The sequence below is a fragment of the Chroicocephalus ridibundus genome, chromosome 2, assembly GCF_963924245.1.
Source record: "Chroicocephalus ridibundus chromosome 2, bChrRid1.1, whole genome shotgun sequence".
NCBI lineage: Eukaryota > Metazoa > Chordata > Aves > Charadriiformes > Laridae > Chroicocephalus > Chroicocephalus ridibundus.
Genome location: NC_086285.1, coordinates 48880874 through 48899007, shown reverse-complemented (window position 1 = coordinate 48899007; position 18134 = coordinate 48880874). Strand labels below are relative to the sequence as shown.

The window sequence follows — 18134 nt, the reverse complement described above, 5'->3', positions numbered from 1 at the left end:
TGTGAGATTAGAGAAGTTTTCAAGCTGAGGGATGGCGCCCAGGCTCCAGCTGAATCCTACTAAGAGACCACCAGAAGTCACGAAGTGCTCTACAGGAATTGGTTAATGGTTTGGCTCCAACAAACCAACCCATACTGCAGTGGGTGTGTTGTCCGCTCCAGAGCTGAGGTTTGAGAGGGATATCTGAACAGCCTCAGCGAGACGGCTAATGCCTCAGAAACTGCTGGAAGTGATCTGCTAAGGTAACATCTTTAGTCTTTCCTCCAGTCAGACAAAGGTTAATTATAAATATTATTAAAGATGTATAATTGTAAAAGATTTTAACAGAAGCTTAAGAAAAGCAAGGGGAGAGGATATGGGATCATCCGAAGAGAGACCAGTTAAGATGAAAACTGGCATCCAAGACCCATTTTTCCCCTCACACGTTCAGTCTAACACAGGCTTTGCTGCAGCTGAGCCTTTCTAGGAGCTCGTGCGTGGAGACCATGGCCAGAAAGCATACAAAGGGAGAGCTCAAAGGAGCACCCAGAAGACAACGGGAGGACCCTGCTGCAGGAGTAGAAAGAAAATCGCCGGTCAGTTCAGCTGAACAGCTCATGACAGCGGTGAGCAACACCCAGCTTTCCACCGCACAGCCCCAGCAATAACCCAGCACCACCAGCGTCCCCGCACCACGAAGGGGTACACCCCCCCACAAGTTCACTGCTCTTGGGTTGCATTCATCTATCACTGGCCAGGACATGAAGAAGGCCATGTTTAGCCATCAACAATTACAAAAAGCTAAAGAAAGTCTAATCAATACAGAGAAATTGGTGAAGAAGAAAAAGAGTTACTCACCTATGATCTATGCTCATTTGCAAACACGTCATATCCCTGTCACCCATAGCTGTAGCAGCCAACACGGGCAAAGCCAAAAGCATCTTGACTTGCTCTCAGCAAAGGATGGGTCCTCATTGTATTTCTAATATGAACTATTTCTGGAATGAACTAAGTGCAAAGTTGTTCAACTTCTACCTAAGACTGAGGGTTTGGCAGGTGTGGATTCCAAAGCTCTTTATTTAACATATATACATGTATAAATATCAATTAAACTGCGTGATAAGGGCTATACCAATAATCTGAGCCCTAGCAATATTTATTTGTGAAAATACTGCTGGTACATGTTTCAAGAAGTCAAAACTTTTTTTTTTTTTCCAGTAGCTTTCCTCCTACCTTCTTTTTTATCCAATATTATTTCTAGATAAGATTAAGTCATTTAAGTAATTAACAAGCCTGAACACAATCTGTTGTTTGTAAATAGGGAAGGTCTTGTGGGGGATGTGAAGGTTGGAGGCTGTCTTGGGAACAGTGACCATGAAATGATAAAGTTTTCAATTCTGCGAGAAGCAAGGAGAGGGGTCAGCAGAACTGCTACCTTGGACTTCCGGAGGGCGGACTTTGGGCTTTTCAGGAGCCTGGTTGACAAAGTCCCCTGGGAGGCAGTCCTCCAGGGCAAAGGAGCCCAGGAAGCCTGGATGATTTTCAAGAAGGAAGTCTTAAAGGCGCAGGAGCAGGCTGTCCCCGTGTGCCAGAAGACAAGCCGTCGGGGAAAAAGGCCGGCCTGGCTAAACAGGGAGCTAGTGTTGCAACTTCGGGAAAAAAAGAGGATCTATGGCCTCTGGAAGGAAGGGCAGGCCACTCAAGACGACTACAAAGAGGTAGTTAAGCTATGTAGGGAAAAAATCAGGAGGGCCAAAGCCCAGCTGGAGCTAAACCTGGCTTCTGTTGTCAAGGACAACAAAAAAAGCTTCTATAAATACATTAGCAATAGGAAGAGGACTAAGGATTATCTCTGTCCTCTAGTAGATGGGGCCGGCAACATAGTGACCAAGGATGAGGAAAAGGCTGAGGTACTTAATGAAGTCTTTGCCTCAGTCTTCAGCAGTAGGACCAGTTGTTCCCTGAGCACCCAGACCCCTGAACTAGAAGACAGGGATGGGGAGCAGAATGAAGCCCCTCTAATCCAAAGGGAAATGGTGAGGGACCTGCTTCAGCACCTGGAGGTGCACAAATCTATGGGGCCGGATGGGATCCACCCAAGGGTATTGAAAGAGCTGGCGGAGGTGCTCGCCAGGCCACTTGGTATCATTTATGAGCAGTCCTGGACAACCGGGGAGGTCCCAGCTGACTGGAGGTTAGCAAATGTGACACCCATCCACAAGAAGGGCCGGAAGGAGGATCCGGGGAACTACAGGCCAGTCAGTCTGACCTCGGTGCCTGGGAAGGTCATGGAACAGATCCTCCTCAGTGCCATTACACGGCACATGCAGGAGAACAGGGTGATCAGGCCCAGTCAGCATGGGTTTGTGAAGGGCAGTTCATGCCTATCAAACCTAATATCCTTCTATGATAAGGTGACCCACTTAGTGGATGAGGGAAAAGCTGTGGATGTTATCTACTTGGATTTTTGCAAAGCTTTTGACACCGTTTCCCACAGCATTCTCCTGGAGAAACTGGCTGCTCATGGCCTGGACAGGTGTACTCTTCGCTGGGTAAAAAACTGGCTGGATGGCCGTGCCTAGAGAGTGGTGGTAAATGGAGTTAAATCCAGTTGGTGTCCAGTCACAAGTGGTGTCCCCCAGGGTTCGGTGCTGGGGCCGGTTCTCTTTAATATCTTTATCAATGATCTGGATGAAGGGATTGAATGCACCCTCAGTAAGTTCACAGATGACACTAAACTGGGCGGGCGTGTTGATCTGCTTGAGGGTAGGTTGGCTCTGCAGAGGGATCTGGACAGGCTGGACCGATGGGCTGAGACCAATGGTATGAGGTTCAACAAGGCCAAGTGCCGGGTCCTGCACTTGGGTCACAACAACCCCATGCAGTGCTACAGGATTGGGGCAGAATGGCTTGAAAGCAGCTCGACAGAAAAGGACCTGGGGGTGTTGGTTGACAGCCGGCTGAATATGAGCCAGCAGTGTGCCCAGGTGGCCAAGAAGGCCAACAGCATCCTAGCCTGTATCAGGAATAGTGTGGTGAGCCGGACTAGGGAAGTGATCATCCCCCTGTACTCGGCACTGGTGAGGCCCCACCTCGAGTACTGCGTTCAGTTTTGGGCCCCTCGCTACAAGAGGGACATTGAGGTGTTGGAGCGTGTCCAGAGAAGGGCTACAAAGCTGGTGAGGGGCCTGGAGGACAAACCTTATGAAGAACGACTGAGGGAGCTGGGGTTGTTTAGCCTGGAGAAGAGGAGGCTGAGGGGAGACCACATCACCCTCTACAACTACCTGAAAGGAGGTTGTAGAGAGATGGGGGCTGACCTCTTCTCCCTGGTGACAAGTGATAGGACGAGGGGAAACGGGTTCAAGTTATGTCAGGGGAGGTTTAGATTAGATATTAGGAGACATTTTTTCACTGAAAGGGTTATTAAACATTGGAATAGGCTGCCCAGGGAGGTGGTGGATTCACCATCTCTGGAGGTGTTTAAAAAAAGGGTAGATGGGGCACTGAGGGACAGGGTTTAGAAGTGGCTCTTGTCAGGGTAGGCTAAAGGTTGGACTCGATGATCTTAAAGGTCCCTTCCAACCTCAACAATTCTATGATTCTATGATTCTATGACCCAAAGGATACCTGATATCAGGTGGGGGAAAGGTTCTTCCCTTACCTCATAAAGCAAGCTCCGATTTCTGTCTAGAAAATCCTGTCACGAAGCAGGAAGACAATGCACACAAGTCAGAATCAAAATGAGAGGAGGGGAATCTTCTAGCTAAAGAAAAATTTCCTCCATGCCAGAAGTCCCACGGTGGTACTCCGGAATGAGCTCCAGCAGCCTCCAACCCTTCCACCTCCTGTTTCTCCCCTGGCCAGTCCTTTGAGCCCATGCCTTGAGCCAATGCCAAAAAATAATCCTTGTCAGCCTGCTCCCCCCTTAATTATTTTTTGGGTGATAAGCCACCGCAGCTCATCAAATGACAACCCCAGGCACAAAAGACTCACCACCCACCTAAGGAGCCAGCCTCAGGAGCTGGCCCACCACATCTTGTTTCTTCTCTCCTGGGCCACTTCTTCGCCACGTGGATGCTATTTATTGGTGTTTTCAGGTTTGTGTACGAGTAACCCCATGACCAAGAGTATGGCTGTTGGAGAAACTTCATCCACATGTGACTCCAGAGACCATGACCTAAGTGAGGATCTCTGGTGGGGGCACTCAAATTGGTGGTCGTTTGTCCTGCTATGAACAACAAGTTCAATTCAATGTATTAATCCTCAAATATTTTCATGTTCCCCCTGCTTCACATTCCCAATTGGGCCATCACATTATTTCTGCATCCTTTCAGATTTAAAAAAGACAAACAAATCAAAACCATGCACAGACAAGGCTCGCCTGTTAAAAACAAACATCCCAAACACCCAAAAATTTGGAATTGAGAAAAAAAAATTAAGTGTATTTGCTGGTGGAAAATTTAAGGTAGTAGCACCAGAACTGAGACATGCCAGAAACAATTTACTATACACACATTTCTTTCTAGAGAGTAAAAACTAAGTGCTCCAGACTGATAATGGTATGAGACAAGCTTAAAAAAAAAAAAAAAAAAAAAAAAGTACAACCAAATACACATTAGTTGTGGTCTTAAAAGGAGAGGTCTTGATCAAGTGAGCAAATGGTGATTCAGAACGGAAATAATGCAGCTTTCACCGACTTTCAGGGGAGCACAAACAGGCCGGTTATTTATATTCTGTCAGAACAACAGAAAGACCCTGCTAACAGCTTGGGTTTTTTTTATTTTATTAAAAGCAGCAGCTTTACGTGTTAAGACTGATGTGTGACTCAAATCAGTCGGTTGCCAAGAAAAAGTTAACTGGAGGGTAGAGCAAGAAACAGCGCGGCATTATCTCCAAATTCACTCATTATAACAATGACATTTTAAAGACAAACCCCAAAATGCATATGCAGATTTTATCACCGAAGGGTACTTTAAAGGCAAAATATTTGTTTATGTTTCATAGACGTCATAAAAGTCTGATTAACTTCACTATTAATGTGCCAAAGTAACACGTTTATAGTTGGAAAACACATTTTCAAAGGCCACATACGCAATACTTCATTCACGTTCCCACATCTATGCACAACTATTGCACCAAATACTTCTTTCTGTAGTTTTCCACCTACAAGTTGACGAACGTTTCATTTGACAATTTACGTTACACATAAAGTTGCATCGGAAGTACCACCACAAGCTCCTCTGAAGACAACGTGACCAGCCATGCTTGATCTACATGTTCCTACAGGAAAGCAAAGACACCACTATAATACTGTACCTGCTGGGAAAGGGTGGAGGGAGAAGGTGAGAGAAGAAAGGACTTCACCAAGGATGACAAAAGACAGCTTTAAAAAATAGGCGCACCAAGATTTGTAGTCATCCCACCACACCGTCGCCAGTCCCCGAGAAGAGGCACGTGTGCCTCATGGCCACCTCATGAGTGGTTCTGCACAACCAGCCTAAACCCAGCCTCGTTGAAAGGGAGGTTGCTCCAACTTGCAGACAAAATGTAGCAACAGCAGAGCCAGTACCAACATCAGCTGCAGGGCAAAGGGAACCCCTTAAAATTTACAAACTCCATAGGAGTGGGGGGGGGGGGAATCTTAACTTGAACTATCTTGCATTTTCAGGACAAACCTTTGCTCGGGGAAACGTTCCAGCTACAGTTTTGGTTGCACAATAACAAAAGCAACTCCCACTTGCATTAAGGTCCCATCAGGCACACAACAGCTGCCAAGAAATCTGGGAAGGCACCGTTCCCCTCCCCGTTCCTGCTCACACCATCGCAACCTTCAGCCTGCCAACCCATGCCACTAATGCAGCTGAGATTGAGTCTACAAAGAGGAAGAAGGCACCAAGTTAGAGAGTTCGACAGGACGACAGAGGACCTGGCACACAGGAGCGGTGATGCTTGTGCAGGAGAAGGACAAGTGGGCAGAAGCATGCGGCTGGAAAGGAAGGGACCAAAGGAGGCAGGAAGAGGGACCACCAACAGCAGCAGCAGACCCTTGGCTGGGTCTACCAGCGGTGTTTTGTGCCACTTCACTGTTACTAACTTTGCTTTACAGAGCAACTTCACGGTTTGCCTGAGGGCAAGGTCACTGGCTGGTGAGAATGTTTTCCCCGGTTCCTGTAGACAAAGTTAACAAAGCCCCAGACCCCACGGACACCTTGTTTGTAGAGAAGGCTTGCACAATAAGGACAGACTACACGTTCTTCGTCAGACTTGCCATCTTCCTTCCATTTCCTGCACCTTCGCATCTGAGTTGGTTTTGCCACCTTCCGGACCAGAGCGATTGCAACCGCATGCAAAGCAGCCTTGTGCGGCTCTGCAGGGACACAGCCTGCACCCACTGCCACCACACAGCCGGTATCCTGCTCACTAACACACCCAACCAAACTAACTGCGAGGGCTCAACCTTGCGTAAAGCAGGTATAAACTTTTTTTTTTTTTTTTAAATGCCAACGCAAACGTGCAATTCATTTGGATGTTTTAAACACGAGAGAGGGGAAGAAGCTGGAGCAGATGATGACAATAAGCAAAAGTCAAAGACATTGGCTTAAAAGAGACTTTTTACAAGGGCATGGAGTGATAGGACGAGGGGTAATGGCTTCAAATTAGAAAACTTTGGTCTAGTGGGAGGCGTCCCTGCCCGTGGCGGCGGGAGGGTTGGAACTAGATGATCTTTAAGGCCCCTTCCAACCTAAACAATGCTATGATTCTAGAAAGAGCTGTACTGTGCCTCGAAAGCAAGCCAATGAAGTTTAATGTGGAGACATCAAGAAAATTTGGTGGTGGGAATAAAAGGAACAAAGGATTTTGATAAGAGTTTGACCAGAGGGTGAAGAATAATGTGTGAACGTGTGATTAATAGGCTGCTACGTGTCCCAGTGAAGGTCTAGCTGAAGGTCTAGCGGTATGTATGAGAAAGGATGTAATTGAGCATTTTTTTCATTTGCTGCTTTGACAATACAAGTTCGTTAAAAAGTCTAGCTCCTCTCCTTCTAGTACCGACCCATCTGGTTTAAAAGTTTGTTTTCTTAGAAAACAACACACAATTAACCACAGTATTCTTTTTCCTTTGACGAGGCTTAGAAAGACAAATAGCTGTCATTCACTTGACTCAGAGGCAATACATTAAATGCAAATATTTTATATAAAAGACTATGTAACTTGAAACTTAAACCTCAATGCTCTCCAATTTCACAGTCAACGTTTAGGCTATATTGTTTATAACAACAGTGGCCGTGAGCCACACTTCAGCATAACTAGAAGGTAATAGAAATGTTTAACAGGCACGAATTTCATCTAAGAGTCTTTAGGTTACTCATAGGTGCCGCAAATAACTCAGCAGTTATTTTATATAGAAGGACTCATACTTCAAGAGTCTTTAACAGGACTAATAGCTATAAACCAGACTGTTTAGATATGAGAATGGGCATTTTTTGCAATCAAGCAGCTTTGGAAAGCGAGGAAAACCCCACACACTGTCTCTGTGTTCATAACCGGAATTCTTGTAGGGTCACAGACAGGATGTTCGAAAATTATCCGTGGGTTATATACATGGGATTGCATCAAGCATCCAGGAATTTCAAGAGACACAGATTTGATAGTAAGAAGCTGCCTCCCATTAAACCGTCCGAACCGGCATAGGCATTCAAGCCATTCTCTTTCCCTGCAGGTACAGTTCATCCATCGCTCTGTATAAATCACACCGTTCTCTTTGCTTAAAAGCTTAGTGACTGCATGGTCCGACACAAGAGCGTGATCCTGCCAACCCCTGCTCCTTACAGATAATGCAGCTGCCTCTCACGTCCAGGGAAAAGGACTTTGTGAAGTTACTTGCATAATCAATACTCTACCGAGCGAGCACGCAAAAATCAAATAATTTCTCTGCTAGTATTTATTTTACGGAGAAAGGAAAAAGGAATATTCAAGCGAGACGTGCCGAGAGTGGCTGCCCCTATTTCAACGCTATTTATAAGGGATGCCCGAGCACCCCGGCACAGCAGGTCGGGCGCCTTTTGCGGGACGCCTCCCGCATCGCCGGGACGCGGTGCCGGGCCGAGCCGCCGTGAACTTTCTCTCCGGGAAGAAGAGAGCCCGTCTCCGGCTTCCCGCAGCCCCGAGGGGAGCCCCGGCTCCCCGCACCCCCGGGGCTCATCCCCGCCTGCCGGCACCGCAGAAAGACGACCCGCACACGCTCCTCCCGGCGGGGCTGGCACCGCCATAAAGCACCGCGTGAGCATTGCGGACGCGATTCCACCCTGTTCCCCCCCCCAAAAACAGCTATTAAAATCGGGCAGCAGCGCACCACGGGGATAAAACGCAGCCGACGCTCCCCCGCCCGCGGTGCGGCCACCACAAGCCAGGCGGGGCTCAGCCGCGCACCGGGCGGGTTCCGCCACCCCCCCGCCCGGCACCCCCACCGGGCGAGCAAGGGGAAGCCGCCCCCGTCCCTTACCTTCCCGCTGAAGGAGCTGCGCCGAGGCGGCCAGGAGGGCGGCCAGCAGCGCGGCCAGCGCACGGCCCGCCGCCATCTCCCCGCATGGGCCCGGCCCCGAGGCGGGCGCGGGTCCCCTCCGGCGACACCGGAGCTTCCTGCTCCACCTGGCACCTGGCGGGGCAGGACGGGGCAGGTGAAGGCCCTCCTCTTCCTCCCGGGCGGCGGGGAGGGGACGGGATGGGCTCGGGGCGGCCGCCGGCGCTGCCGCCACCGCGGCGCGGCGGGGTGGAGCCGGCTTGGCCGGGCTGGGGGGGGCACCGGCGGTGCGGGTGGTGGTCCATGGGAGAGATGCCGATGGTGGTGAAGCTCCTGCAGTGTTATTTGGGCTGTTACACTTTACTCCAGCGCTTCCCCTGCACGTTTCCGACGTTATTAACTCCTACCAAAAGTTAGGAAGAATTCCAAGAGTTTTGGAATTTTCGGTCAGGAAGCTCCCCTCGCGCTCTTGGCTGAGTCCCCGATCTGTTACCGATGCCAGGTAAAGCCCAGCTTGCCTGGCAAAGCATCTCTGAACAGATGTGCTTCCTCATCTAGTGATGCATAGGTGGTGGAGAGACCTTGTTGCCACCTTTCAATACTTAAAGAGGGCTTATAAGAAAGACAGGGACAGACTTTTTAGTAGGGCCTGTGGCGATAGGATAAGGGGTAATGGCTTTAAACTAGATGAGGGTAGATTCAGGCTGGATTTAAGGAAGAAATTTTGTACAATGAGGGTGGTGAAACACTGGCACAGGTTGCCCACAGAGGTGGAAGATGCCCCATCCCTGGAGACATTCAAGGCCAGGCTAGACGGGGCTCTGAGCAACCTGATCTAGCGGAAGATGTCCCTGTTCATTGCGGGGGAGGGGTTGGACTAGATGATTTTTAAAGGTGTCTTCTATCCCAAAGCATTCTATGATTCGATGTTTCTACATTTGGAAGTACCGCAATTCACACAGAAGTAGGTTCTTCCCAGAGAGCAGCAGTTTGTATCCTGCTTGTTAAACGTTTGGGGACTTTGCGATGAAAAACTGAGCAAAAACCTTTGTGATGTAGTCAGGAGTAGATGTTTGCCCAGTGAGTAGATACATTACTAATGTCAGACAGCTCATCTGCCAGCAATTCCACGCCATTGCTTTGGAGCCTTTGTTTCTTTGGCAATATCGTTGCAAAAAACCCAGTACATTTATACTAGTCCACAACAGCACCTGGCTATTGTAGAAATATGCACAGGGATATTCATGTTCAAAGAAGGAGAAAAGTCAAAATTATGTCAGAAGTTCAAGACCTTTTACAGATTTAAGACCAAGCTTCAGAAAATTCTAGTGGGAGGTGTCCCTGCCCATGATAGGGGCGTTTGGAACTAGATGATCTTTAAGGTCCCTTCCAACTCCAGCCATTCCATGATTCTTTGATTCTATGACCCTTTGCCCTGGCTGATTTCAGCTGGCAACAAGGATACTCAGCTCCCCTGGGAGATCTTTACACCTCTTTTATAAATAAATCTGTTGTTCAGTGGTCTTCTGCACAGTACAGCTTTTTACTAATCTTAATGAAGAATATGCAATTAAAAGAAAATGTGTATGGGGAAAAAAATCAGTCTCTAGAAATGGACACTGTTAATAAGAAAGTAATTAATTTAAAGTACAGCTGCGGAGAAATGAACGGATAGGAGCATTACAGCTATATGAGGAGGAACAGAATGATTTCTTTGGGGCTCAAACCAACTCTGATGCCACTTCATTAACATAAGGAAATAAGGAAGGGCTAGGGTTTCTATTTTCTCTTACTGGAGAAATAGGAAGGCTTTGGGCCAACTCACAGGTTTTAATTTATGTTAGGTGTTTCGTATTAAGTTTCACATCCTCATAAAGTTCAGTACTTTCCCACTGAAGGTAATTCTTATATCAGCTTTATATTACCTTACGGTTCCTTTTTACTTCTTTCCAGATCAAAACATGGAAAAGGTGTGGTAGACTTCCTAAAATAGATACGCGTTTATGTTCATTATAGTTCTTAGCACTATTCTGTCATTTGTAATTCTGACATAGGAACACAGAACTGGAAATCACCTGCGGTCTGGCTGCCCTTAGTTAGGTTCTCTCTGGTCGCCTGTGGTCGCCAGCATTTCCAAACGAGCACATCATCATCTAATTCCCTTTGAAAGCTCTATAAACTTTAGCTCTGTGAGACAGCTAAGTTCACTTCCCTCTGGTCTGGAGATGATGGACCAAGGGACAGACAGTCCTTGTGACTTCCCCAGTGTGACCGAAGAGTGAGTGCTCCTCTGTAGGGTTGAGAAGGCTGTGTAGTGACAGACTGGCTAGTTATGAGAGTCACTTCCTAGTGGATTTGGACATCTAGTGTTGCAAAAACGCTGCAGACAGCTGGATTAAGATGCTTAAAATATTTGGCATGGGGAAAGCATGCAGAAATGACCACTTCAAGTCAAAAAACATTGACTGTCTGTACACATAACTCTGTGGGAAAAAAAACACCAACACAACACGAAGGTATTTTCCATTGACTTCATTAAGGCTTGCGCAGCTCATGCACTTCCTTACAGCGGTAACAATCCTGGGTGCTGTAGTATCAGCTACAGTGAAGGAGCCAACCGCCATCAACACCTTTTGGCTAGACATGCCAGGATGCTATAAGAGAGTCCTGGGGCGTTGGCAGGGTTAAAGTTAGAGAATTATTCCACGTCTCCCCCAAAACACCCTGACCCTCAGAGTACAGTGCAAATGGAGGTGTACCACTCTCCGTGATGGTGCTCCAGCATCCAGGAGGTAAGAAAGCATGCTCTGAAGGTGAATGCTGTTAATTAGGCGCCCTGCTAAAATCAGGCTTTTCTCTGTCTGCAAAGAGTGAGGACCAGATGTGAAAAACTGGCAGTCTAGCGGCAAGAGTCGATGTGCTAAGCATAAAAGTTCCTTTATCTGCTTTGCTATGCCTTTCATTGTTTCAACTTTTTAAAATGAAGAAGGAAAACGGGAAGAAGTGTAAGAGACCCTCCTCCTTTCACACGTCTTTTTACCAAAATTTCCTTTGAAATAGCTATCGTCTTTCACTGCAGTGTATTTTCATGAGAAGGTGAATACTCTTGTGTTACTGTCAATTTGTCCACATGTCTATTTTGGCTGATGCAGCTGATGAGCAATTCCCTCAGTCGGTCTCTTTGTTGAGGACAAAGAATTTTTTTTCATTGTCCCATCTTCTTTTTTTTTTTTTTTTTTTTTTTTTTTGTGCTTAAGACATTTCTAGTTTTCCTCTCTTTTTGGTTATACTTATATATTGACAGTGATGGGAAAGATCCTGACTTGGTCCTAATGTGGGTTAAAGCTGAAAGCATCTGTAAGCAGACCTACCGTCCTGCAGGCAGCTCTCGTCCCCATCTCAGGCTGGAGGCGAACGAGAACAGCGTGTATCATTTCACGTTCCTTCTCCCTGATCTACAGCCATTTCCTCAGAAAAGAACAAGAGTCAGCCGGGTCAGATCTGGGGGCTGGCCTTACTGGATCAGCTCAATATGGTATGCAAGTCTATGGATTAAAGCTCCCAGGGACCGGGAAATAATTGCATCTGCAGTCAGAGCGTGCCCACACGCAATGAAAGCTCCATCAAAACCAGTTAATTTGGCTTTCTCATTAGCTTAATTCACAGTGCCCTGGTCCAGCTGGAAATAGTGTAAAAAATCAGAGGGTTTAATCCTCATTAACATTATTTGGCGTTTTTATAGCATTCTTCTTCCACGAGACTTGAAGTGCTCTGCAGCAGCCGTTTCACACGGGCCGTGTATCGTTGTTCAGTGGTGAGCTTCACGGACAGGCTGGCTACAGTAAAGTCAATGCACTCCTGAGGAAGAGCTAGGATTAATCATCTTAGAAATGTGAATTTAGCAAGGGAAGCCCGGGAAGAGGCAAAAATGGGATAACCACCCCCCCCAAAAAACATGCATATGCTGGTTGGTCGAAACTATTCCTCTCCTTTGTCTATGGGAATCGCATCCTTTGCCTGGAAATGCTCTATTAATTACACAGAGCGAGTTACAAGAAAATACAGAAAAACTATAAGTGGAAGCACATGAATTCTAAGCGATACTATTTTTGAGGAGCAAATCTTCCACTTCAGCTTCCTTATCCCCACAGTGTGTGTAACATCGCTAAATGAACACACCAACGACTGAACAAGTGTTGTTTTACCAGTAGTTGTCAATGAAATATTCCACTGCCTTTTTTCACCACTTTTCCACTACTTTTCCACTACTTTTTTTTTACCTAAAATGAAATCATTAAAGTAATAACCATAGAGGCATGTGGGCAGAGACCCCCACAGTCAGCCTGGGGAAAAATCTGCTGAGAAAATGTTCTGATAACCTCGCATCAGGAGAGACGCATGTAAATTTGCTCCTGTCCCAATGAGAGAAAGCTGACTCGAGTAATTTTTATGCTGGTCATTTCTACTGTGCTCTGGCTCTCAACAGCAGAACTAGCTGAGAGAATCCTGAAATGACGGGGTGTGCATTTAGTGCAGATGTCCATGAGGCAGGTGGTAGAAAAGCCGATGCAGCCTCAAAGAGAGTAATCGAGATGCAGCTCATCTTGCTTAAAACACAGCTGCTGTATGAGATAGCATTTGCTTTGGCTGTGTAAACCAAAACAGCCTTCAGCCAGCTGTGTGACACTCATCCAGCTGTGTGACACTCATCCAGCTGGCCAAAGAGCACCGGACGAGCACCCCACGCTGGTGAGAGGGCACTCACCGGGTATTCTAGCTGAGTTCCCAAGTATTTCGTCCCCTCTGTTATTACAAAAAGATCCGATCGAGCAGCTGCTTTATGACTGTATACTGTGGTGATGCCTAAAGACCATACCTACCATGGGCAGCTTCACCCCAGGCTCCACGGAGCTTGCAAATATCTAAACAAAAGGTGGCAGAAGCCTGTCACGGAGAAGAGGATGTGTTAGAGGGATCAGAACCCGGGGCTGCTGGTGTCTGTACGCACCAGACAGGGGTGAGTGCAGCTCCGCTTTACAGGGATGTGATGTGCCAGGGTAATTGCTATGCGCTGGCTCTCCAGCTCTGCTGCAGCTGAGAACAGCAACGATGCACAGCATCTGCTTCCCCGTGCCTTAAGCACAGCTCAGTATGGCAGGGGAAAGGTGCAAAATTCAGTATTTCTTGCAAGAGCACAGGAAATAATGCATTTTTCAACACTGGCAAATTCCAGGCATATTTTTTTCACTGTCTGAAGCTTATTAGTGGATGTCGTGATTTGGGCTGGGTTGGCCAATAACTATAATAAAAGCTGAGGGATCAAAGGGGTCAAGTTGGCTCTTTGTCTTCAGGTATTCTGTGTTGGCTCTGGCTTGAGCTGGTCTTTGTTATGTGGGATAGGGGAACAAGCTGATCTCCTTTTCTGCTTTGATGCTGCCCGAGAAGGGCCCTCTCCTGGATCCTCATCAGAAGAGGCAGGGGAAGGAGCTGATTTCCTTTATTTTCTCAGTCATTTTTTCTATGGCTGCCACAGTGAGGGGTCGAGAGAGACTGTCTTCATATTGTCATACCCTGTTAGGCACTTCATGTACAGTTGGTGCATCAGCATCAGATCCTCTCCAAACCATTGGTGAAAATGAATGGGAAGACATCGATGGCACACTCTGCACAAACTTTCTTAGCAAAGATTGTTTGCATGGTGTTTCATCAGGGTCTATGTTCACTTGCAAGTCACCATAAATCACCTCTTGCACAGCCAGTTCCGTCAGGTACTTGATACCTTTTTCCATGCCAGTCCACTTACTGGAGCGGCATTCGATATCATCCTTGTAGGGATACCTGCCCTTTACAGCTGATAGCACTCGCCTCCAGAGACTGAGAGTTTTTGTCTTCTTCCCAATTGCTTTATCAATACCTCCATCTCTGGCCAGGTTTCCCAACTGCCTAGCTCCTCTACCATCTAAGTCTATGGAATCAGCTCTATTATCCCAGCATCGGAGCAACCAGGAGATAAGTGTCTCCCCTTCTTGATGACTAAAGTCCTTCCTCGTTTCTCAAATCCTTCATGGAGAAGGATTTAACAATTATCTCTACCTCCGAGTCCTCCTCCTGCATTGACGCTGTCTTAGAAGGACCCTTTCCTTTACCTGCTTTAGAAGGACCCTCTCCTGGATCTCCTTTAGCAGGACCCTTTCCTTCATCTTTGTCAGAAGAACTCTCCCCCATGCTGTCTGGCTTGAGCTAGGGGATGGAAACCTTTTGGGCTGCTTAGAAAATGAATGTTACCTTCAAAAGATTGTGATTTTGTTGCTGCTTCTCCTGAATGTGTTGCAGGGGTGGCTTTGTGTTAAACATCGGTGCAGGAGTGGGTATTGTGTGACACATGTTGCTGCTACTCATATCCCACGGGCCAATTCACAGCTGGTACAGACACAAACCACTCCCCAAGCTACTCCCCCACCGGTACCGGCCAAGCCTCTGCCCCTGCCCATACCAGGGGCAGCTCAGCATCAGCCCCACCATCACTGGCCCCAGTGGCATTGTCCATGCAGCCACCCCCCCAGCCGCTCAGCAGCAAGCGGTACACCACCACCCAAACCCAAACCCAAACCCAAACCCAAACCCAAACCCAAACCCAAACCCAAACCCACAACACCGCCGCCAACAGCCACCCCATGACCAGAAAACAAGATCAACTGATTCCTCTACCCTTTACAACAAAGACCGGGTTTACACTGAGCATGGCAGATGGGATGGAACACCCAATTGGTCAGTTTGGGTCTCCTGACCTGCCCACTCCTCCCCACAGGTGACCCCTCCATGGGATAAACAACCCAGTCAGTGACCCTGGTTGCTACAGGAACAAGGATAAGCAAGAGCTCCTCACTGAACAGAAAGTTGGCTCTTCTTCACCCCCAAACCAGGAGCATGGAATATACTGGATGCGCTATCTCCTGACTGAGGTAGGCATGGAAATGGCTAATAGCACATTTATTTTTTAAGCTTGTTTTTACTTACCATGTTTTATGAAAGTGGTCTGTTCCCCTCATACAGTAATTGCATCATCCTAGCAGACTGCCTAAGAGAGAGCAGGTTAATATTAAGGAAAGACCAAAGAACTTTCTATGTTCCCTTGTCTCTGTTCAAGGGAACCAAAGTCACTGTTACCTCTCCCTCAGTCCTTGCAGGAATATCCAGCTATAGTAATATGGCATATCTGTCATGGTACATGGGACACGACACCTCTCTGCTGTTTGTGGCAGCTTCCAGGAGAAGGAGGAGTTGGAGTCTCATGACTGCCTCGACAAATATATAAGGAGATGGCATTTGTCTTGCCTGCCAGGCGTACAGCCCCACACGGTCTTCTGCGTATTTGTGAAAATGCAAGCCATATGAACACATTTCCATTCCTTTGATGACTTTTTAAAGTAATTCTTCTGCTAAAGCAATTCGTCTAGTAAAGTGATTCCACAGGGTAAGTCTGCCCCAGCGGCCCGACCATGTCTGGTGAGTCACTTCTCGGGGGAAGCAAGTGACTCAGGAGGAGCAAGGGAAGGGAGCAAACATAAATGCCAAGGTGTATTGAAGTCAGGGCCCTTCTGATAAATGTAGGTCTGTACTTAGATAATTTTGTAATCAGCATGATCAATGCCTTGCTGACACTGGCTCTAGTCTACTAAACCCTCTCAACACAGGATTAAATCCACCTCTGCAGGATAGAACAGAATTTCCCACAATAAAATACAATTAGTCGCATGTACTTAAATTCCATTGCTTTCAAGTTAGGCACTTGCTTAAGGCTGTTCTTGAAATAAAGTTGAAGTGTATCTGTGCTACAGCTGTAAAACATCTGCTCGCTGTATTTGGGAGTTACTCTATTACAGTGTTTAATAAAGATACATATGATGCTAAATAAGAAATACAACTCTGCATGTCATAATATATACATTATCGATCATAAAAAATGAAAGAAATAATTACGCCCAGCTATAATAATGATCCATGGAACATTTTGGAGTCAACAAATCAGCCTTCCATAGACTGAAGTCACGCAGCATATAATTTTGGTCAAAAGCTTAATTATTTCCAAGTTATTAATAGTGGCTGGATGAATTGTGGAAAGCACAGGGACTGCTTACAGCACTTGAATACGGGTGCTGATTAGGTTTTGAATATGAGTGAGATTCAGCGATGCTGGAATGCAGGGCTTTGAGCCAAGGCTCGTTACCTGAAAATACACCCACAAAGCACCTGAATAGCTTAAAAAAAAGTTTGCTCTCGCCAGAACATTTAAAATGCTCTTGTTGATATCTCTGATTTGACTTGGCAGGTACATTGCACGGCGAGTGCAGCAACATTTGTTACAGCTTGTTCAATGATTTTATGCTGGGAAAAAAACCCAACAAAAACCAGCCCCCGCGCTGACTGGAGTTACCCCTCCGTCAATAGGTCAGCATGGGGCTTTTTTCTCATCATGGCGGTGAGGCAATTCTGAATTGTACCCTGGTTATTAGACAAACAGGCTTACCTTAAAGATTGGAAACTCTATGTGCAAGGTCTTATCCTGCGATCTTTTGCCCTTTGCCTGAGCCTTCTCAAGCAGGGCTGGCTGCATGGGAGAGGGGACGCAAAAATCTGCGCCCTGAGCAAAGAAGGAGGTGGGTCACAAACTGCCTGGTAACTCTGCCCCTGGGCCGAACTGCTCATTCAAATAAGGGTTACTCATTCACGTAAAGAAGACGAGCAAGATTTATCCTTGAGCACGCTTCGATAAACAGATAGCTTGCAATTTTTCCCGTGAAACTGGGTGTGAAGAATGTGGTGCTGTTACAGTAGTGCAGGAGAGAAATTGCTGCCTCCGGTACGTTTCATTTCTCTTTGGTGTAAAGTTATTGTTTTCTTCTTGCTCATATTTTAAAGGGAGTTTTCTCAGGAAAAGACATAGAAGCAGGACTCATGAGGGGCCGCCTGCCCCCCTTCTGCTTTGTCCTGTGCAAAATGCGGGGGAAGAAAACCCATCAGCCAGCCAGAGTGGCTATTTGGCTGGTTCATAGCCACCTGCTCCCAAATGGTGGTCAGGGGTGGTTCAGCATAAAATGTATTGCCTTACCGCGCGAGACATCGTGGCCTGAAAGGAATAACCTGCTCGCGTAGGAAGGGAGCGCTCATCATATATCAGACGGACGGGCAAAGGAGACAGCAGAGAGAGTCTCGAGGCTCGGGCATTGCTGAGCCTCTGGGAAGAAACCCAATTTTTTGTCAGGGAGAAGTCATGTTCCATCATTTTTATCTGTCGCTAAGTGAAATCATAACAAACCAGCTTAACAGCAGGAACATTCCCCGACGCTTAAGGATTGGTTATTTATTGCATACTGTATGTATCTGTTTGTCAGTTTATACAGACATCTCTGGTACAGATGTTCAAGCTCTGATAACAAAAGATAAAAATAGTATGTGTGGTAAACAACTTGCAGAACAGGATCCCTCTACCAAATAACATTTATGCCTATATGTATACTTAGTATCCGCAGAAACAGCATGAGTCACGTAAGGGACACCATGGAGAGACCAGCGCTTCCCCATGGCTCTCATGCCGGCACGTATGCAATGGATCCTTTACATATGGGAGATA

General features: G+C 46.9%; 1 protein-coding gene and 1 long non-coding RNA gene across 4 annotated transcripts in view; one reads left to right on the top strand and one right to left on the bottom strand.

Moving 5' to 3' along the window:
* The window catches only part of CDCP1 (CUB domain containing protein 1), a 31183-nt gene extending 22457 nt beyond the window's left edge, over window positions 1-8726 (bottom strand). For 2 of the 3 annotated variants that reach the window (XR_010069880.1, XM_063325359.1), the window contains exon 1: window positions 8486-8726. Coding sequence is in view for 2 of the 3 variants with exons in the window: in XM_063325359.1 (XP_063181429.1) it covers window positions 8486-8561 (76 nt within the window). In the remaining variant the exon portion in view is untranslated. The remainder of the gene's footprint in view (window positions 1-8485) is intronic. The other variant, XM_063325358.1, reaches the window with a different exon arrangement.
* A 2446-nt stretch (window positions 8727-11172) lies between these two features.
* On the top strand, window positions 11173-16392 carry LOC134511445 (uncharacterized). The gene is made up of 3 exons (XR_010069881.1): window positions 11173-11295; window positions 15312-15465; window positions 15682-16392. It is a non-coding gene; the product is annotated as an uncharacterized LOC134511445 (long non-coding RNA).
* Window positions 16393-18134: the final 1742 nt, after the last annotated feature.